The following is a 22620-nucleotide window of genomic DNA, read 5'->3' as shown; positions in this document are numbered from 1 at the left end:
AACTAAATGGGTGAAGTCAAAGTGATGCTGTCCACAGTAAACTATCAAATAAACACAAAAATAGGAAATGGTAAAGATGAAAACCCAAATAAAGAGGCAATATATTACACATAAACCCAATACATTATAGCTGAATAACTCAGAATGTTACTATTAATGCAACTGATAAAAAAAATATTATCATGCACTACAAAGAATGTAGCGTCCCCGGTTGACAAATAAAGGTTGGTCTCTTTAACTGGTGGTTGAAAAGTGTTTTATTGCCTTGCCTTGACCATATCCACCGTAAGAGCTACAATGCAGACAAATAGGAATACAATTAGCAACTCTTACACCTTTTATGCCATATATTTATAGCCCTTTTTAGCCATATTTATTACCATATGAATTGCTTTTTAATCCTTGACCGTTATACCTTGACAATCTCTATTAGAGTGCTATTTACCATGAATTTATGTATTTATATAAACCTTTTTGCTGTATCCCGTTTTACCTTGTACCAGGAGATAGACCATGTTACTTTTAGCTAGCAGATTAGCAACTAATACACTTCATAACTATATCAGAACACATGTAAATAACAGTTTCCAATACAAACCTTGTTCTCCTTATCAACCAGGTGCTAGAGTGACCGTCAGCAGCTTTGAGAACACCTTAAAACTGTTTTGTCTCAATTATTTTCCGTGGAGCACCTTTTTCTGCTCATCGGACCTTTCGCGCTGCTTTCTGCTTTACTGTAATTACTCCTGCTTTACAACACCTAGTGGACGTCCTTTCAAAATAAAGCTTTAACTGTAAATTCTCTATGACGTATTACTAAGCAATCACTGACCAGTTTAGCGATAGAAAAATATAAAATTATAAACATGTACAAGTGGCTAAGGCATTTACAAAGAAAATACAACACCTGATACAACCGTGTTAATCAGACTCACAAAATTCATTGCTTGACATCTCCAGTTAATTCCTAGAAGGACATTGGTGCTAACTGCTCAACCTTAAAGGAAAGCCAGACAGGAAAATAGGAAGAGTTATTATAGATGTTAATTCAAGATGACTCACGTAAATCAGGAGTCTCATGACACCGTGGTAACCATTACAGACTTCCTCTGGTGAAAATCAAGCTTTTTACCTTGTCAACATGTCTAAATGCACTGTAAAAAAAATCATGTTTGGTCCCAGAAACAGAATCAGACGTCCTCAGTTCCATACATGACAAACCTGAAGACCCAATCCTGCAACTTGAAGGGACTTCCTGTATCATTATTCATGTTTGGAATCAGTTTTTTCCCCCACATATGGCTGAATTATTTCAATATTACACTGATCACTGTGCAGAGTAGTTTTGCAGTGTTTGAGCAGTTGCTGGTGAGCTGGTGTGCTCGAGCTGCAGCGAGTAGAGGAGGGGTGAGGGAAGAGAAAGACGACGACTTCATAGATCTGCACATTCTAGAGGAAGCAACACTGCAGAGCTCCATCTAAGCTTTTTTCACATGGGAAATGATTATTTTCATGGGAAAATAATAAAAAAAAATGATGATTTGATAGACACATACATGTTGCTCTTTGTCTGTTTTTTCCAGTTTCCCCTTTCCTGACTGTCTTCTTGGCCACAGAACAAAAAACTACAGCATCTTATATGAAGATATAAACAATTTACACACTTTCCCGAATACATTTCAGCATGTCACAGTAGAATACACACAGGTGCAACTCATAGTCCTCCTGTCATGATTTACTGGAACACTTGAGCAGAACAGAGCCATTGTGAATGTTATTAGTAACACCTGTTCTCCTTCAACTTTGGCGAGTCAAAGTGTCTAAAGAGAAAGACAACCATTGCTGTAGTTTCTTTATTACAACAGTAGGGATGTCCGATATTGGCTATTTTTGCAGACAACTGATATGCCGACATGTCCAACTCTCAATTTCCGATTCTGATATCGACCGATAACGATATATGTGGGTTTGGAAATAATTCCAAAACAGACATATTGTTCGTCAGGCACAGCAAGCTTCTTCCTGCAGCCACACTTCTGTTTACACGCTTCACGACGCAGTTTGATTATGTGAGATTTGCTTTTTTTAACAGCTGAAGGATAACATTTATTTTTCAACGTACAACTAAATAACTGATACAGAAAGAATCTTAGTGTAAATTATACAGTGAGATTTTGGCATTGTGAATTAAGCAGTTTTAGTATTCATGTCTTTGTCTCGCTCTTTACCTGATTTTTGAAGATATGCTGGACAAGTCGATAGCTTCTCTCTGCTCCTCTTCATCAGCAACTTCTTTATTTTGCTGTTGTGCACAGATTTGTGTGGATTGACAGTTAATCAGTGTGCAGAAGAAAAGTCAGAGATCAGAAAGGTGTTTTAGGGTACTTTACACCACTTGAAACAGATAAATGTTCACAAATATTTGAAGTAATTTTTAAAGGTGAGTGGTTTACCTAGTGCAGGCACAAAAGGGCACCAGCTCACTACTGCCTCCTGCTGACATTGGACTGCAGTGCAACATTTTCTCCTGAACCTCGTGTAAAAAATGAATGGAAAGATTACAAAGAGACAACATAAACAAGAGGAAAAGCCAAATATAATTGTTTATTCCTACCATATGCAGAAATTGGTGCCATGGCTACAGTGCATCACTCACAGGCTGCCCTCTTCCTTATGGTAACCAGGCAGCTTCAGGGAGAAAATTACATTAGATAACCTTCACCAGTCACCAAATGTGAGCTGGATCATGGTAGTTCATCTCTTTTTTGGGCTAATAAGAATTCCTCTGAGGTTAATTCTTGTAAGGATCAATTTTGCAGGGAATAGTGACTGTAAATGAAAATCATATAATGCACATATGTATGGGGGAAACTGCATTTGGAGACAAACACCAGACGAGAGAGATGAAAAGCAGCACAGGAAGACTTGTTACAGCTCCAACTCTTGATGTACGGAGATGTATTTAAAGCTCCTCCCGATCCCTGCAGTTTATCACAGTTAAGCCAAACTATTCTGGCAGAAACAGACTGAAAAGAACCTAAAGATAAACAAAGTTTTGAGACATGAGAGATTACAAAGCAGGGAGAAAAGAATAAAATATTTGTGTGTATGAACCGATATAGTATCTCTGTGTACCTTAAATTTCCACAGGAGACAATATTTTATTTCGCTCCTCCTCCACACTCTCACTCCGGCTCCTTTTTTCTTCATGGCTCGTCAGCGTGTAGCTTTTATCTCAGTTTGAAAAGCATAAATACACTGAAATCGAATCTAAGTGAAGGCAAACATGTTTCAAAGTTGTGGAATAACCAAACCACAGCCCCAGAAACAAAGAGACAAACAGTTTGACCAGGCAGTTAGAAAAATATTATGAAATTTGATGAAGCTACAAGTTCAGTGGGCGGCAGAGAAAATTATTAGATCTCAATTAGCCTGAGTGAAAACAGGACCTCTGAATATAATACTCTATTTGCTTACATATCACTCAAAGATATATAATGTATGTGGTGTTCACATACAAACCATAACAAAGCTTACAAGAGGCATATTTTTGAAACGAAGTGCTGTCCACCAAATAAAAGATGAAGCCAGAGACATTTAAGTTACAGCATACAAACCAGAGAAACTAAATTTAGAGTGGATTAATTTGGTGACAAATCATCAATAAAACAAGAGCAGGATTACTGACAGTAAATAAGCTCGTAATAATCAAGATTTGTGTTGCTTAACAACTTGGTGAACAAAAATATCAGCTATGCTCGAGTTAAGGAACCTTCAGTAAACACACATACATATATATGCATTTGCTTTAACTAATGTGAGTATCTTCTTTTGGAGAACGAAACCGATCATCCTGATCCACAGTTTAATTAACTTTAATGAAAATGGCTAATCGTGCATCTAAAATACTCACGATAGATATTTGGAAGGAGTCTGGTACAAAAAAAAAACTGGACAAAAAAAACGAGAAGTCACAAAAATGTTAAAATTTTTTTTAATTCAGTCATTTTAAAAAACATAAAATACTAAAAATCACAGCTTTTAACTAAAGACCCTCAGGATTTTTCGGTTATCCCTCCCGTCATCTCACATGTGCAGACAAGGCAAACCATCCTTCTCGTTCTCTCGGCTTGTCCATCTAATGTGGATAAAGAAAGATTTGTTTAGATCCAGTTTGGTAAAAAGTGAGTGAATACATTTTATCTACAGTTTACCTGTGTGTGTACCTGTGTTTTGCCATCACTGGTTTCTCTTCCAAAGCTGTGAGAAGACACATCAGAACCAGCATATCTGTAGCACAGAAACAAACCATCATGTAGTAATGCATAATACAAGACACTAACACAAATGTAACGGACAAATGTTTTTCCTAAACATGCTGAAATATTAAATGAAGTGCATGAAAAATATCAGATTGTTAAAGAACTCTTTCATATTTGAAAAATAATCCATACATCAATGATTTTTCACTTGGCTATTGTGGTACAATTATGTGACTTCATAGCTTCATTAGCAGATAAATTTCCTCTATTTGGTGAGAATAGGCTGAATTTTCTACTGCAGTCCAATCCTGCGATCTCGAGGTGAAAATATCAGTGTAGTATTGCCTTATGTTGCATAAGATGCCCTTTTTTTAAACTACTTTTATTATCAGCACGTCCAAAATGAGCTAGAACCTCGCAGTTCCTCCTCATGGAACTCACCGTCTCTCAGCAGCATCATGGGACCAGAGCTCCTGTTCAGGCAGCACCTCTCGACTTCCTCCTTCAGCTGTAAATGATATGATGCAATGATTTTTCACCGTCATGTGTGATCAGACAGACAGCCACATGCTGGTTTTACCCACCGTACCTGCTGTATTTGGGCTGAAAGCAGAGGGAGGGATGGGGGAGACGGAGGGAGACACTCTGGCTGAAACGTTTTGCTTCTGTTGCTCAATAAGGTCCAGCAGTCGACCCCTGGCTGCTGCGCTCTGCCGGTTCAGCTCCAGGAGGCGCTGCTCCACACTGTTTGATGATGTTACCTGGGTAAGAAAACAGAAACAAATCCTGCATGGATGTGGATCATCTCTGCCAAAACTGGGGCAACATCAAGAAGTTACAGGTGTCTGAAGAAAACGACAAGAAATGGGAAGTTTTGTTTTTCACAGTATGCAGAATTTCTTTTTGGATGATCTTATTTATTTGTATAAAACTGTTCCTGTCAGCTACTTTTTTTGGTTAAAAAAAGTAGAAGTGGAAGATAAATCTTGCATCCTACAACCTAGTCAGATCAAAACTTTCTAATATTTTTATTTTATATTACATCTTAGGACAGACTTGATGCTGGCTTTCAGAAACAGGAATTTAATTCTTAAAAGCTTCAGATATGTAAGATATTTGGCATCAAACATTCTTACAAAACCTGGTAAAAATTAAATATACTCATAATGTGATATATGAATGTGTCCTCTTAGCTCATGCAGGGAGGTCACCTTGATAGAGATATGTTGAGATGATGAGTCAAACGTGTAAATAGTTGATCTAAATAGACAAGATAAATTTGAAAAAAAAAAACTGGCCACTATAAAGATGTTTTTAGACAATCGTTAAACGAAGACCTTTATACATATGTTTTTGCATTTAGTTGTACACATGAAAAGTGGGCTCATTCCTCTCTTACCCCTACATAGCTAGTAATCGACCAGTGATGTAGGTATTAATGTTGGACCATCAGTTTCAGAAAGTTCCATATAATGGGAGACACAGACACCCACTATCTATAAGGTGTGTGAGAGGGTTTTCACAGCTGTCTGACATGCAGCTCGGGGGCCATAACTTCAGTTTAAATCTCACCTGTTGAGTCAGCTGCTCTTTCTCAGGAGTCCGGATTCTCTGGATCCGTCTGCCTGTGCTGCTGCTGGATCCAGACATCCTTCTTTCTCCAACACTCTGAGCTGTGACTCTGCCTGTGCTGCTGGAGCTCGAGCTTCCACATTCGCTGTTATTATTCAGCGATCCTCCCACCTTTGACTCGAGGCTCTTCACCCGGCTGAGCTGAGCCCTGATCACGTCATTCTGTCTGTTCAGCTGAGCGATCTCTGCAAGCATTGCACTTGGAGAGACACATGCGCTGAGAGGGTTGGAGCTCTGCGATAGTGACGAGGCGGAGGTGAGTGGTAAACTGTTGAGACTAGAGGCTGAGCCGTGAGCCTGGAAGTCCTCACAGGAATGCAGGGTTTCTACAGGATTAAGCTGCTGATGCTGTGGCACAGGATGAGCCACTGTGGAAGAGGAGAAAACACAAACTTGGGCCTCATATAGCTGACTGAAAGATGAACACATCAAGGGAAATGATAAACACTGAAAAGAATAAGACTGCAGGTTACCAGAAACGTGTTGCCAGTTGTCAGTCTGTCGAGGTGGGGAGAGCAGGACAGCAGGAGGAACAGAAACTTGCGTTTCCTCAGGAAGTCTCTCAGAAACTCGCTCAGCAACAGGTGCAGACTGAGAAACTGCCCAACAATAAATGATAAAAAAGTAAACCAATTATAAACCACAGATACAGACAATATTCATGTAGACAGACGCACACAGACAGTATGAACCTGCAGTGTGAACGTCAGAGTCTTGGGGTTGGCTGCTTTGTTCCCCCAGTAGTCCCAGACCTCCCATCAGCAACACCACTGCGTCCAACTTCTGCTCCAGCTCTGCGGTCCGCTGCTGCAACCCTGCCTGAGAGGTACAAGCAACACACAAAAAAGAAAGAGCTGTAATTTACTCCTTGGAGCATGGTTTATTATCACAGTAAGAACTGGACAATAAACTAAGCTCTGTTCCACCTGCAGGGCAGCAGCCTCTTCTCTCAGAGTCATGGTTTCAGCGGTAAGAGCATCAATAAGCCCTCGCTGCTCTTTTAGCTGCTCCTCCAGGCTTCTTCTCTCCTCAACCTCTTTCTGAGCTTCGTCTTCCCTCTAACACAATGTGGGCAGACGACAAATGAATTGATTCAGATGCAGCAGACTGAGCATTGTCATATATCAACGTAAAACTGAACTGAACACAACAAATAAAGGACAAAAGAGAAAATAAAACCAGTGTGACTAATGGCTGCTTGAAAGGAGGAAATCTTTCAAAAAACACAAACAGTGAATATTAAAGAATGTATGCCACATGTGATAACTCATAAATGAGACATAATGCACAAATAGTGGTATAAATATCTGAATACAGCTTCAGCATTAAATAGCTAACAAAAGCAGTCCAACAAACCCTTTGAAGGCAGAATTTGTAGGAGAAAAGCCTTGCCTATGCATGAGGAAAGCTCAATCTAAAAATAATCTTGATAAGGCTGCTTAGATTTACTACAGAACCTGTTTGAGGAGATGCACTAAACGTCCGATTGTGGAGACCAAGGCGACAGAGAATCCCGTGAGGCCTTGTGTTCTCTGCTGTTTTGGACTCTGTGCTGATGCTGGTTCTGCGTCAGGACTCATAGCATCCAGGTCTGCCTCTACCTGACCCAGCATGGACTGCAGCTGCCCCAGACTGGACTGGTCCCCACTGAGCGAGGCCACAGAGGAGCCATCCAGCTGTGAACTATGAGAAGCACACTTCCTGGTTCTGCTGGTGTGACTTCTGATCATTCCTATGAAACACAAAACATTTTGTAGTATGGTGCCACTTTCATATTGAGCATTTCATTTTGAAGAAAATTTGTACTACCTGACTGGCTGAGAGGCTGTTCAGGATTCAGGACCTGAGAAACGGGGACCTCACCTTCCTCAGACTGACTCTGTTTTGACCGAACACGCTGAACAGCGACTGTGGCGTTGAGAGCTGTAACAAGATTAGATGAGTATAAATGTAGAAATCCGACACCTGATATACAGCACAACATTTAGATTATTGAACCCTTTCTAATGGAACCAAGCCCCTTTCATTTGGTTATCTCTTCATCCTACCTGCTTGGTCTGGTGCTCTGCCTGATATGCAGGGGGTCACTGGAACATTATCCTCATCTCCATGGTGATAGTGGGGATGATAGACTTTCTGCTGCTGCGTCACTCTACCCCGAGTCGGCATTTTCATTTTTCTTACATTAGTTCTGCAGAGAAAAGCATCATGAGCGATAAAAATGGCAGCAGCAACTGTTTGCAGGTACTGTTTATCTCAGAGGGATGAGTACCTTCGGATTACATTATATTCTGAACTGCCAGAGGGATGGGAATTTATGTGTTTGTGGTCTTCTTCTGAAGCTTCTAATTCATTAAGTGCCTGAAATGAAAAAAATGACAAATGAAACGCGCTAATGTTGGCCAAAAATGATACAGCACATGAGTAAAAGCCTGTACTAGTAGTAAATGACAGTCTATAACACACACACACCTCTTGATCCATCATAGACTGGCTGAGGAGCGACAGATGAGTTGGAGGATCTGGTCTCTGGAGAACAGGCAGTTCAGTATCAGAGTCACAGTTTGGAGCCATGGTCACGCTGGGATGTCCTGTGGAAATACACGTGTGACTTAAGATACACTACTGTTCAAAAGTTTGGGGTCACTTAGAAATGTCATTATTACTGAAAGAAAAGCAGTTTTTTATTAAGATAACATTAAATTAATTAGAAATGCAGTGTAGACATGTTAATGTGGTAAATGAGTATTCTAGGTGAAAACGGCTGATTTTTAATGGAATATCTCCATAGGGGTACAGAGGAACATTTCCATCAACCACCACTCCTGTGTTCTAATGCTACATTGTGTTAGCTAATGGTGCTGAATGGCTAACTGATGATTAGAAGACCCTTGTGCAGTTATGTTAGCACATGAATAAAAGTGTGAGTTTTCATGAAAACAGGAAACTGACTGGGTGACCCCAAACTTTTGAACAGTAATGTAACTGCAACAACAGAAGACCATTTATGGCTCTGCAAACAGAAATATCAGGATGGACACCTAATCTTCCAGCACATCTTTTTCCAACAGGTGTGGGAATGACATTTTACAAACTAGAAAAGCAATCAGAGAGTGCAGACCTCCGCCAAGGATAGAGAGGAAAACAGGAAACCCATGCAGTAAAGGATCATGAGCTGGAATCGAACCAGCGTCTCTGACACAGTTCTGTTTATGAATCACCTTCTTAACCATTTGAGCTATCTGGACACCTTGTTCCAATTTGGTGGGCGACATACTAACCTATGATGTTTTTTTTGTCATATTTTGGACCACATACTAAAACACACTAAAAAATTCAAAGTGATAAAGAATCCAGGATCCTTTCTGGATTGCCACCAAAATTAAATCAGCTCTTCCTCTTACCATAGTCTACATCCCCTCAAAATTTCATCTGAATCTGTCCAGGCATTTTTGAGTTATCTTGCTAACAGACAGACAGACAGACAGACAGACAGACAGACACACAAACACCGGGTGGCACCGGGCATTCTATTTAATCACTCCAAGTATAATAAAACAAGCTGTTTAATACCTGTCTGTCTGCGTGGAGCATCTCCAAACAGGTCCTTGACTACAGCCATGGCTCTGTCAGATCTGGCCAGCACATCCTGCAGCAGAAGCTGATCAGAGAAAACCTGCAGCAACACAGCGACATGCAAGAGCACTGAGCTTAATTAAACACAGTAATATTCAGCAACATCAAACCAGCACAGAAGACACAAATAGTACAGACGAATAATCACACACCTCCCTGATGATGCTGAGGCTGGCCTGGTCCAGAGGTCCAGGGCTCCCTGCGTGTCTGAGACGACGTTTCAGGGCCTTTTCTTTAAGCTCCCACTGAGCTGCAGCCTTGTTGTGAGATTTGTGCATCTCATGTCGATGACTCTGAAGCAGAAGAGAATAAGACAATCCTACATGGGCTACAACATCATCTGTTTTCATGTTAAGGCCCGGTCACACCGCCCGAACTTTGCTGGAGCGTTCCTTGAACGGTAGGGAGGGGGGGCCGAATTTCGACAACGCTCGTCACCGCGCACAAAATGGGAAAAAAAAATCGAAAACACTGGCGTTGGCTTAGCGGTGCACCGCTGAAGCCAGCGTTGCTTTAGCGTTGGTTTAGCGGTAGCGAGTGGTAGTGAGCGTTGGTTTAGCGGTAGCGAGCGTTGGTATAGCGGAGTTCTGCGCATGCGGGCGTTGGCTCAGCGGGGGTATAAAGTTGGTTTAGCGGCATACCGCTTGTGACTAAGGAGCTGAACGGATCATTCATCAAACATGGCTGGTGGCATCCTCATGAAGTGCTGGAAGGCTCGTGGATCCTCATTCCTCAGCTCCACCATCAGCTTGTCATACAGTCCATGTTCAGGCCTTCTCAGTATCCACTGTCTGACCCACACAACTCTGTCTCTCCTTCTTCTCTCTCTTCTCCTTCTGTCAACAGCTTGTTGCAATCTGAGGAGGTTCTGATTCTGCTGCTGGACTAGTGCACCAATCGTGATACAGTTTTACTGTAGCAGGGGTGAACTTTGCCGGGGCGGAAAATTGCCCCCTCCTCACCGCTCGCAATATTTTGTGCAGCTCAAAACTTTCGGAGCGGTAGGAGGGCCCCTCCAGAAACATCAGCGGTGGCCGAGCGTATACGGCGTTGCTTTAACGGGGGCCAACTTCTGTTAAACGGTGGTGAACGGTTACGAGCGGTGATGAATTTTTTTCACCGTTCAAGGAACACTCCAGCAAAGTTCGGGCGGTGTGACCGGGCCTTTATACACACATATACATATACATACACACACACACACACACACACACACACACACACGCAAAGGGACCGAATTACAAACCCAATTCCAATGAAGTTGGGACGTTGTGGTAAACATAAATAAAAAACAGAATACAATGATTTGCAAATCATGTTCAACCAATATTTAATTGAATACACTACAAAGACAAGATATTTAATTTTCAAACTGATAAACTTTATTGTTTTTAGCAAATAATCATCAACTTAGAATTTTATGGCTGCAACACATTCCAAAAAAAGCTGGGACAGGGTCATGTTTACAACTGTGTTATATCACCTTTCCTTTCAACAACATTTAATAAACGTTTGGGAACTGAGGACACTAATTGTTGAACGTTTGTAGGTGGAATTCTTTCCCATTCTTGCTTGATGTGCAGCTTCAGCTGTTCAACAGTCTGGGGTCTCCGTTGTCGTATTTTACGCTTCATAATACACCACACATTTTCAATGGGAGACAGGTTTGGACTGCAGGCAGGCCAATCTAGTACCTGCACTCTTTTACTATGAAGCCAAGCTGTTGTAACACGTGCAGAACGTGGTTTGGAATTGTCTTGCTGAAATAAGCAGGGGCGTCCATGAAAAAGACGTTGCTTTGATGGCAGCATATGTTTCTCCAAAACCTGTATGTACCTTTCAGCATTAATGGTGCCTTCACAGATGTGTAAGTTACCCATGCCACTGGCACTAAAACAGCCCCATACCATCACAGATGCTGGCTTTTGAACTTCGCATCCATAACAGTCCGGATGGTTCTTTTTCTCTTTGGCCCGGAGGACACAATGTCCACAATTTCCAAAAACAATTTGAAATGTGGACTCGTCAGACCACAGAACATGTTTCCACTTTGCATCAGTCCATTTGAGATGAGTTCAGGCCCAGAGAAGTCGGCAGCGTTTCTGGGTGTTGCTGATAAATGGCTTTTGCTTTGCATTGTAGAGTTTTAAGTTGCACTTACGGATGTAGCGCCGAACTGTATTTACTGACAGTGGTTTTCTGAAGTGTTCCTGAGGCCACGTGGTGATGTCCTTTACACATTTGTGTCGGTTTTTGATGCAGTGCCGCCTGAGGGATCGAAGGTCACGGGCATTCAGATTCTCTGAACCTTTTGATGATATTAAGGACCGTAGATGATGAAATCCCTAAATTCCTTGCAATTGTATGTTGAGGAACATTGTCCTTAAACTGTTTGACTATTTTCTCACGCACTTGTTCACAAAGAGGTGAACCTGACCCCATCTTTGCTTGTGAATGACTGAGCAATTCAGGGAAGCTCCTGTTATACCCAATCATGGCACCCACCTGTTCCCAATTAGCCTGTTCACCTGTGGGATGTCTCAAACAGGTTTTTGATGAGCATTCCTCAACTTTCCCAGTCTTTTTTTGCCACCTGTCCCAGCTTTTTTGGAACATGTTGCAGGCATAAAATTCTACATTAATTATTATTTGCTAAAAACAATAAATCCTATCAGTTTGAACATTAAATATCTTGTCTTTGTAGTGTATTCAATTAAATATAGGTTGAACATGATTTGCAAATCTTTGTATTCTGTTTTTATTTATGTTTAACCCAACTTCATTGGAATTGGGTTTGTATTACTGATTAAATACTATTGACATTGCAATAAGCCAGAGTTACACAAACTAAGAGAAAGTACACAAATCAAGTACTAAGACTCAGTACAACTAGCACATGATCAAACAGCTTACCAGCTCTGCAGGTGTCAGCTTGTGCACAGACAGGTCATTGACAGTGCTCTGAAACAAAAGATTCAGTGGTCAGACTTTAACAAAAGGTGTTTTACAACAAACTCCTAAAAATACAGTTAGAGCACCAGACCTATAAGCAGCACCAGTAAAGTACTCATCCTGAGTGGTGCCATGCTGTCTAAAACTATTTCTTAGATGTCAAATTGTGGAGTTGTGGACATTCAAGGCTAACCTTTAGGTCTAAGTGACATGCCAGCATCCAGCAAGCCATCGGCATTGTGAATAAAAGCTGCATTGTAAGGTGACCTTTTAAAGTCACTGCTCAAAGTAATATCTTTGTACTGGTCATGCTGTATGAGCAAAGCCCTTTAAAGCCACACCCGACTAGATTTTAGATAAACTCAGTGGTTGAGAATTTGTCACCAGGTCAACAGCTCAAAAGTGTTTTAACTTTTGTTTAGAGTAAGAAAGAAGTGAAAACCCCTACACAGGATAAAAAAGGCTGACTGCTCCGCACATAAGTAATACTCTAAAGATATGTAATGCTCTTTTCTATATAAATAAGGTGAAGATAAGCAGATTATCTTCCATTTTTTCTAGCTTAAAAACTACTTTATCAAGCATTCCACTTGAGCAGAAACATGAAGTACAAGTACAGAAGAAACGTGCTTTTTGTTTACATGGTGTGGAAGCTGTCAGTACTCACCACCCACGCTCTTCTGGGAGCTGCTGCTGCTTTCTTTGGACCAACAGGCCTTTTCCCTTTGCTGTACTGCTGTGGACGCCCCACTCTCACAAACGACATCTGTCCATGGACAATATGAAAACATTAGTCCTATGAATTCACATAGAAACAGCGTGTCGTTTTCTAACAAACTATTCAGCAGATGTGTCCACTTAGCGTGTAACAAACTAAGCTAGCTGTTGATTCTCATTCACATTTCAAGTTTTGAGCACCGTTAGCTCATAATGCTACATTAAAACTCAAACAGAACTTACATTTAACGACTGGGAGCCACGGTGAGCAACAAGAAAAGTCCCTTAAACTGTTTTTAAAGCTGCTACTTTCAACTTAACGACGTTCATCAGCATCAAAACCTTCGGCTCAGTTTGTTGTGTGATACTTTTTCAACAGTTGCGCGCCACTTCCTGCGCTGTTGCTACGGATACCGCTTCACGGTGGAGCATGATGGGAAATGAAGTTCTGCTAATAAAACAGGCTCAGTGATGGAAAATGAGCCTTTTTTTTAAACAGCTGTAAAAAATAATTGAGCGGTGCTTTTTTAATCAACACATTTACTGACAGTTTTTTTTCTAAATATATAGCTTGATTTATACAGAACACTAAATTTTGAAGTTTTGTAGTATAATATGCACCATATTATTTAGATTTTGTGCATTTTCTGAGCTTAAATAATTCTAATAAATATTGTAAATGAAACAACAGAAATGCTACAGCTACCAGAGGTCATATTTTTGTTCAAATAATGATATAATAATGATGCTGTTAATAATAATATCAAAAAACAGAATTTGTCCTATCCTATTGACTGTTGGTGCCAAAAATCATCATGATGTTGGATTTACGCATCCCTCTAATAATCACCAAGCCCTAATAAGGTTTTTTCTCCCCCTGCCAGATGTGCAAACATCTGGCAACACCACTAGATGGCAATGTCACCACTTAAATCTGTGTTAGTGTGTGCAGTACAGAGGTCTCTGCAGGCAAAGTGCCAAACTGCCAAAAGTATGAGCTGCTCCTCACCAGGACAGAACTGACAGGGAGGTTTATTCAGCACAAACCTCAAACTGTAACTGAACTCTGGGGCAACCGCTCCAAGCAAATCCCTGATGTGGAATGATGTCAGAGGCTGCGTCAAGACAGCACTGCAGACAAGGTGTGTCACCTTAAAAGTAAAAACAGCTCAGCAGAGGTGGCATGGAAGTTACTCGGAATTAATTTAACCAGAAAAGTCTGCAGAAGTCTCTCTGCATACCTTCAAGATCTGAAGAGCATCTGATGGAGATGTAAATTTCTTTGGCTGAAAGTTGAACGTTTGAGTCCAGTCTGGGGGACTAGATGGTCTGAAAGGAAACATATTTATATGGTCATACTGAAACATCTTTTTATTTCACGCTGTATGTTTTATTCCAAAGGCTTAAACAGGACTCTGGTCTTTCCAGCAGTTTGTCACTGGATTACAGTGAGGTGTGGATTTGCATCTTACGTCCTACACGCCCCTCTCCCTCTGACACAAAGTGGGATAGATCCTGCGCGCTGCACTTCTATCTGGCCGGACTGACAAACATTTGGCTGACTGACTTCTGACACTCAACAATGCAGACCACGCCACAAAAGTTTGAAACGTTATCTTTACGCACGGGCCCTGCGGTGAGAGGACTCAGGAGCTACAGCAGCTGTGCGCCCATGGATCAGACTACAAGTGTTGGTTTCCCTGCAACCCTGCGGAAAGTCATTTGAAGAGCTAGGAGGAGACAAACTCGCTGCGGTGCCAAAGGAAATCCATTAGTCGCTCCGTACTGGATTTACCAGAACTCTGAAGGTTTACAACTGGAGTATCTGTTAAGCTGAGGTCCATATTTTCTGTGACAATTTTACTTTCAGTAGCATCTACTCGGTGTTTTGCGCAAATCCTGGATAATCGCCTGCGCTACGGAGCCACTTTTGGAGACGCTGGATCTGAATTACGCACGGGATTCCTCTAACAAATGACAGGCTCTAAGTGGTTTGTGGCTCCCTCACTTCATCCCCTCGGCACCCTTTATCGCACAGGCCCAGCGTATCGTCCTCTTGTCCAGATTCGACGCGGAGACTAAACCCTCTCTGTGTTTTCCGGTGCGCCAGCGTGCGGCTGCGGGCCACCTGGCCGAGAATGTGGGGAGGAGGTTTCCCGATGTCTGTCACCACGATTGTGACTCTGCTCCTGGTTATAATTGATGTGAAAGCCAGCGGGGAGTACTGCCACGGCTGGCACGACGCACAGGGTGTCTGGAAAGAAGGGTTCCAGTGCCCGGAGAAGATCGACGCAGAGGACGCGATCATCTGCTGTGGAAAATGCGAGCTGCGCTACTGCTGCTCCAGCACGGACGCACGACTGGATCAGGGCAGCTGCGATAACGACCGGCAGGCACAGGAGCCCGGGGCAGACAGCAAAGAGAACAAGGACTCCGGTGCAGGTATATAAGCCCTTAAAGTCCAATACTGACACAGTTATTGTGGATAATAATAATAATCATAGCCACCTTTTACTGCAAGTATAGTATGACAAATAAAGTGCAAATGAACAGCAGAAGAGGCAAAGGGGAGTGAAAAAAGACAAAGAACTGTATAAAGATAAGATTCAGCAAGTGTTTTAATCATGAGGGGAGAAAGTGTCTCAACAAAAAGCCTTTAATCTGCATTTAAATGCTGTAGACTTAAGAGTGATTAATGCCAGAGAGAGACTGAAATGTGTAAAAGACAATGCACTGCTACTGACCTGTTGCTTCAGTGGAATGAGTGCATTCTCAGTTAAATCTTTTTTTAATGTTTCTTAATCTAAAAATATTGAATAAGCCATCTTTATACATTTAATAGTGCCCAAAGCGCATGCACAGGATGTCTTAAATCTGATATTGTAAATGCGGAGCTATTACAAGCTTTGGTTTCCTCTCATAAACCTCGGCAGACTCACAGTGTCTCCCTGTCAGGGGATTCATCTGCTGCCTGTTCCCGGTTGGCAACGACAGCTGCACAGGAGACAGCAGACTCCTCCAAAAAACCAGTTAACTGCCCGCACAAATGGCAAACTGTGCCGTGCTGCTGCACTTTATAAATAGCTGTGTTTGTTCTGTAACAGTGCAAGAGGGGCCGGGCTCAGATCACGCTGTCCCCACGGGGATCAAGTTTGGACTTGACCGGATCTTGGACAGTGGCTGGCCAAGGGTGCTGACAGCCCTGTTCATAAAAAAAAAAATCACAAATCGCGTTATGTATCATTTCCTACCAGGCTTGTGGAGTCTCTTTCCAGTTGTCAAGTTGCTGCTGTAATTCCCCCACTGCAGCTTCTCCAGTGTCTGTGGGCCTGAAGGAATTCACACTCAACCAAGACACTCACATACATACATTTAAGAAAGGCATCATTAAACCAGAAGCAAAAATAACCCACATTTCCCAACCTATATAGAGGATTAAGTGACAGTGCAGACTACTTTCTGCTCCTGGACCTCATTCATCATTGCTTACAACACCATGAATAAAAAACAGCAAGTAGATAATGGTCCAAATATTGGACATGGGAGAAAAATGCAGCACAGACTTTTTCATGTTCCCCTGGAGGATTTTATGCCCCCTTTGGTCTTCCAGCTATAATCTGTCATTTGCTAACTATCATGCCTTATCACTGCAGGAAGAGGTATATACATTTCATCCAGTGGCCTCCAGCCAAAATAATTTAAAGAAAAGCAGCTTTTTTTCTCACTAAGAAAGGAGGAAGTGTTTTTTCAGGCAAAGCCCAGTTCACTTTGTGCATTTTATACATTTCTCAACTAGCCTATTCATCATCTCAGAAAGATACACACCATGATGTCAGGAAAAAACAGGCAGGAAATTATTAATGTGCTCAACATGAAGGAACATATGGTATTAAGGAACAGGAGAATGCCCGTGGGATAGCCTGAGGAGACAGGGGGAGTCCAGCCAGCCAGCCACAAAGACTCTGCCCAAAACAAGGGCTTAAGAGAGGGGGCTGCTGCTGCCGTAGCATAGCTGCCTCAGCTCAACTGCAGCAACAGGTGTGGACGAGTGACAGGGAACAATGGGAGGGCTGCAACTGCCATGTGCACAGACTGAGACTTCTGCGCTTGAGATTCACTCACAGCAAGAGAAATAAAGTCCTTCTACTGAAATACAGGGCGCTTTCATGGGCTGACTTCAGACTGGATTCAGTATCCTTATACTCAGTGGTGATATTCAGTGGAATACTGGACTTATTGGTTTTAAAATAATCATACTTAAATCAAGCGCCTGTACTGCACGACAACTCAGAGAAATATTAGTTATTATTTCATATAAATCATATTCACACATGCCTTAAATCTACAGCACAATGCTAATTATTAAACCAGGGATTTACAGCATTTTTTACTTGTGACCCCTTTCAGCAAAACCCGCTGCGAGTCTGCTTTGTCACTCTTAACATGTTTATGAGCTGCTGGCAGTTCCTCTGAAAAGACATTTCCTCCCTAAACCTCCCAAATGGTTTAACTTAGATTCAAAATCAAGAAGTAAAATCCTACAAAATTCCACAAAAAAACAACAAAGAAAATATTTGTCTGGCACAAAGTGAGCTTTTAGACTTGCTGGTGAGGTGTCTCTGTGGGTGGAAATTAACTTTAGCGGACCCTTAAATGTTCATCCAGCACCATAACCAGGTCAACAGGCTTTGGTTTGGGATCAAACACATGCAAATCAGCCGTGTTCTGTGTGGAATTAGCATCCTAACATGCTGGTTAACATGGTAAACTTTGTACCTGCTCAAAATCAGCATGTGGTCATGTAAGCATGCTGACATTAGCATTCAGCTCAAAGCAAAACTGTGCCTGAGCACAGTTTGTCAGAGCTGCAAGCATGGAAACTTGCTCTTAGTTTTGTTTCTTCTTGTCTACTCCATTAATCATCTCCTGACACTCCAGATTTATCTGGTGACCCTTTGGAGGGGCAGCGACCCTCGGGATGGGAACCGCAGGACTAACTGCAGTTAAAAGTAGCTCCACTTTGACGCATTATTAATGATCCAACAGTGAAATATACTATAGTAGGGCATTTTTAAACGGTTGTGTTGTTATTTCTATTTAAGTAAAGTACTTCTTCCACCACTTCGTATGCTCAGCTTCAAGCAGGACCTTTTTATTCTTGCATCAGTGATTTACAGAACAGCATCTTGGAACGCAGCTCTGCAGTGAACGTAGGCATGAAGTAACACAAGAAGAAAGTTTTCACTATTACTAATCCTCGTCACCCATGCAGAAAAAAAGGGAGTGGAGGCAGAAAAGTTGAGGTCGAGGCCATATAAGTGCAAGAAAAGAAGCTAGTGAAAGTCTCCCTGAGATATTTGTGCTCTTATGTGTGCTTCCACACAAAGTGCATGCTGAAACCTGTTTACTGGGAGCTGTGTAGCTGTGAGGTACATTCGTCTCTGAAGTTGACACCACTTCTTGTCGATTGGAAATGGGTCAGGGTCCTGGTTTGTTTCATGCCACCGTGCCTCGGCCTCTTCTGCCGCTGGCCTGCACCTTTTGTTACCAGGCTCTGCCAATGAATGACCTCCAGCTCTTAACAAGTTTCAGGCAGTAATCCTTTTAATACCCTGCTACTTTTGATGAGCATTTTCTCAAAGTCGTGTGGATGTATTTCAAAGAGCCCAGAGACAAAAGGAAACTGGAGCCAGTTGCCACCTCTCTCTCTCTCTCTCTGGCATACAGTTACACCTCGTAACACACGGGCACATTCAAAGTGGAAAATAACTACACCCTGTGGGAACAATAAAACACAACTAATCACTTATAATGTAACATGGACGTTATTGTGTTCTTAAGGTGTTTGTGCCAACGAGCTTGGGAATGAACGATTGAGGGAAAACACCTCATCAGTGACCTCATCTAGAATGTCACCCTGTTTCAGCCAAACACATTCAATCTGTGCTTTTGCTATTAGGTGAAAGAAGTACAGTCAGAAAAACTGTAGGGGAAAGTTATCATGTTTCCAAGTTGTTGCTGGAGCGTCTCCTGCTCACTTCACAAATTTGCAGACTGAAACTGAGATCTTCACATATAAAAATGTCGCGACTTCTACCTGTTCAGTAATGCTTCTGCTGCTTTACCCAGCAAACAATGCTCTGACTGGTGGAATCAGGAGAGTTACACACTTTGGGAGTATGATTTGCTGCTTTAAACAAAAAGAAATAAAAGGTCAGTGAGAAGTGACTGGCTCACTCTACTGATTTAAAGGCCTGAATAACCTCCTATTCAGCTACATTAAATCAGTCCACTTTAATACCTTTCTTTAAGCTGATGCCAAGTTCTGTAGTTCAACTTGAGTAAGTTATTTTCAAAGGCTTCGTCATAAATAGCCAAAGAAGAAAAAAAAAAGGGGTCACAAATATCTGCGGTCAGTCGGGCTGAAGAATGTCACCCATGCAATCACACCGAAGCCTGCAGGGTGGAGGAGGGTGGGACACAGCAGGGAGCAGAGGATTAAAACAGACCAAAACAAAGTTAATACCTGCTAATGAGAGCCTGGGACTCCCTGGGGACCCAAACCCAGTGTACCTTCAGTTCTCCTGCTCTGTTCCAAGCCCCATCTTGCTCAGTCTTTTGTTTCACTGTCTTAATCAATCTGCACTCACATGTAGGAGCTCTTGTGCAGAGAAGCAACACACGTGAGCATGAAGCTTCATGTTCAACTTAATATTCTGCTGCTAATACAGATCATTTAACATTTTTGGTTTAATGTGAATCTGTCATCTTCTTCTTTCATCTCTGTAGTGCCCATCTACGTGCCTTTCCTGATCGTGGGCTCCGTGTTCGTAGCTTTCATCCTGGTGGGTTCTGTGGTTGCCGTTTGTTGCTGCCGCTGCCTCCGGCCCAAGCAGGAACTGTCATCATCAGGTGCCACAGGAGGCGGGACCAGCAGCGGGCGCCTCTTGGAGACCATCCCCATGATGGCGAGCACCTCCAGGGGTTCCTCATCCCGGCAGTCCAGCACAGCCACCTCGTCCAGCTCCTCGGCTCCACCTGCCGCCCCCCGTCCTGCACCGCCTCCCCTCATGCGGGCTCAGGCCTCCTGCTGTCTGCCGCCCGACGCCAGCGTCTTCGTCAACATGCCCACCAACTTCTCCGTTCTCAACTGCCAGCAGGCCACCCAGATCATGCCTCACCAGGGACAGTTCCTGCACCCGCAGTACATCGGCTACGCCCACCCCGTGTCCCCTACCCCAACCTTCTTGGACCCCACTCAGGGAGGATACAGACCCCTCCAGTCCCCCTGCCCTCCTCTCAACGTAGGGTCCAGTGTCACCAGTGACCAGAAATACCCTCCAGTGACGGTGTGATGAGGGGCCAACCTGCAGACCACTCTACCACTTTGTTGCAAAGACTGACTTGTGAAGTTTAACCTGTGAGGGCTGAGGCAGAGACCTTTACGCCAGAGTGAGAAAACAAAAGGCAGGGAATCAGACTCACATGAAGGACTCGTAAAGCTGTTGCTGGTAGCGGGGCCTGCTCTGCTATGGTGTGTGGTGTGTGTCTGTTTAGTGTTTCATATGATCTCTTGGCAAGTCGGAATGAGCAAAGCTCAGCCTGCGATGGGGTAAAATGGATGTGTAAACACTTCTCTGTCTTGATGCGAAGACAAAACAGCATCGTGGAGGGTTATATAGCCCAGATGGATAATAATACACAGTTCACTGCAGCCTACAGCTCAAGTAAAGGCTGCACGTATTTGTGTTTGCTTGGGTGTGTGTGTGATGGAGAAAAAAAGATTTGTTGGCTTATATGTGTGGGAATGAGTGATGACTGGATGATTTATAGCAGGGGACTGTATGACAAATGGATATTCAAGCAAAAAAAAAAAAAGACCACATGCTGTTTATGCCATGTGCACATCTGTGCTTGTGAATGACTGTGAGTGGTTTCTACAATACAGTATATTTTTGTTTGTGTTAAAAGTATGAAGAAAGAAAGCATGTGGATAGATGTTTGTACTGTATGTGTGTGTGAGGTTGGGACAGTGTGAAGTGTGGAGGGAAGTGGTTGTATGAGTAACTGTGAGTGAACTTTGTGTAATGGGAAATGCAGGTGGCGTGATGTGAAAGGCAGTCGCAATCTCCCTGTAGGCCGTTTAAACTCTAATGAAGTGAACACAGGACACGGACTGTGACGCTCCACCCTACTATACAACCCCCCTCCTGCCACCCAGAAAGAAAAAACACAAAAACCCCAACTGCCCTGAGCGGAAACACACTCACAGACCCCAAAAATGACAATATTCACCCGAGGCTGGCAGTTAATGTTCCTTGGAAGTGTGAGTGTGTGACAGAGCAGTGAGAGGCAGTTCTCTGAAGATTACAGAGTTAATTATACAGCAAAAACTCTGCCAGCTGCCCCTTTCACTTCTCTCCTGTGAGAGGTGTGTGTGTATTTAACACCACCACAGTTCAGTGCATTAGTACAGGCAGCTCCAGGGCACCTCTGACTCATTATTTTCCACTCAAGAAAGACACAGAAGTGGCAGTTATTGAATGTTAATCTGAAAAAATAAGCGAAAGTTGTTGAATTTTAAGCCATCGTGCGTGTTGTTGCACTGCTGGGTCACCTGAGAAACTTGCAACTTGAGGAATGTGCTGCTCCACTGAGCATGTAGCCTGACATGTCCTGAAACCTGCATGTCTGTGCACCTCTTCTGTTCTCCACGCACAAAGATGTAAGTTACAGTGGGCAGCTTGGGTGAGACAAAACAAAACCATCTGTAAAACAGTGGATTCACTTAAGCTGAATGTGTTTGCTCCGTCTGAAACAAAGAGATTTGATGCAGGAGAATCATTTTTCATATGAATTTGAAAAAAAAATAAACATATTAGAACAGAAAGTGGTGTGTCAAAAGCTTGTTTTTCACTATTTTGTCATGTTTACACTGACAGAAAATAGCAATGTATTCTGCTTTAACCCTCCTGTTGCCTTCATTTATGGGCACCAAAAAATATTGTTTCCTCGTCTAAAAAAAAATTCCAAAAATTCAGCAAAAGATCCCCCGAGTTTCTGAAAATTCGCAAAACCTTCAGCAATAAAATTTCAATAATTCCTTAAAAGTTTCCCTTAAGAGTTACATTTAAAAAAAAAAAATCCTCAAATGTGGCAAAAAAAAATCTTGTAAATATTTTCAAAATAATGAGTAAAAATGTTACCAAAAAAATCCTAAAAATATTTAAAGTACTGCATATATATTAGTAAAACTTCTATTTTCTTAAGAATATTCACAAAAAAATCAACCAAAATTCCAAGATTTTGTTTGATTTTTTGTGAACATTTTTAACATTTCTTTTTTCCACCAAAAAATGTTCAGAGAGTTTCCAAAAATGTTGAAAATGTGGACATCAGAAGTTTCACAGTGAAATGATTT

At 42.2% G+C, this 22620-nt stretch overlaps 2 protein-coding genes and 1 long non-coding RNA gene across 4 annotated transcripts; 1 reads left to right on the top strand and 2 right to left on the bottom strand.

The window, feature by feature from the left end:
• Positions 1-239: 239 nt before the first annotated feature.
• LOC127531325 (uncharacterized) lies at positions 240-887 on the bottom strand. The gene is made up of 2 exons (XR_007938393.1): positions 599-887; positions 240-292 (listed from the first exon to the last, which is right to left on the bottom strand). It is a non-coding gene; the product is annotated as an uncharacterized LOC127531325 (long non-coding RNA).
• Positions 888-3978: 3091 nt separating this feature from the next.
• spice1 (spindle and centriole associated protein 1) lies at positions 3979-13597 on the bottom strand. Of its 2 annotated transcripts, none has more exons than XM_022195073.2 (18): positions 13443-13597; positions 13150-13248; positions 12444-12491; positions 9683-9823; positions 9468-9570; positions 8367-8485; positions 8167-8255; positions 7943-8085; positions 7704-7817; positions 7352-7626; positions 6821-6952; positions 6587-6713; positions 6368-6493; positions 5835-6262; positions 4852-5023; positions 4704-4770; positions 4215-4290; positions 3979-4138 (listed from the first exon to the last, which is right to left on the bottom strand). In XM_022195073.2, exons 2-18 carry the CDS (start codon positions 13246-13248, stop codon positions 4082-4084), a joined length of 2316 nt encoding a protein of 771 aa, XP_022050765.2. In that variant the 5' UTR covers positions 13443-13597; the 3' UTR covers positions 3979-4081. The 2 variants fall into 2 exon arrangements, with proteins under 2 accessions (XP_022050765.2, XP_022050766.2); XM_022195074.2 differs by having other exon boundaries at positions 4227-4290.
• A 405-nt stretch (positions 13598-14002) lies between these two features.
• LOC110951841 (protein shisa-2) lies at positions 14003-22089 on the top strand. Its single transcript, XM_022195088.2, has 2 exons — positions 14003-15641; positions 19989-22089. Exons 1-2 carry the CDS (start codon positions 15338-15340, stop codon positions 20552-20554), a joined length of 870 nt encoding a protein of 289 aa, XP_022050780.1. The 5' UTR covers positions 14003-15337; the 3' UTR covers positions 20555-22089.
• The last annotated feature ends 531 nt before the right edge of the window (positions 22090-22620 follow it).

Source organism: Acanthochromis polyacanthus, chromosome 20 (assembly GCF_021347895.1).
Source record: "Acanthochromis polyacanthus isolate Apoly-LR-REF ecotype Palm Island chromosome 20, KAUST_Apoly_ChrSc, whole genome shotgun sequence".
NCBI lineage: Eukaryota > Metazoa > Chordata > Actinopteri > Pomacentridae > Acanthochromis > Acanthochromis polyacanthus.
This window is presented reverse-complemented; position numbering and strand designations above follow the sequence as displayed.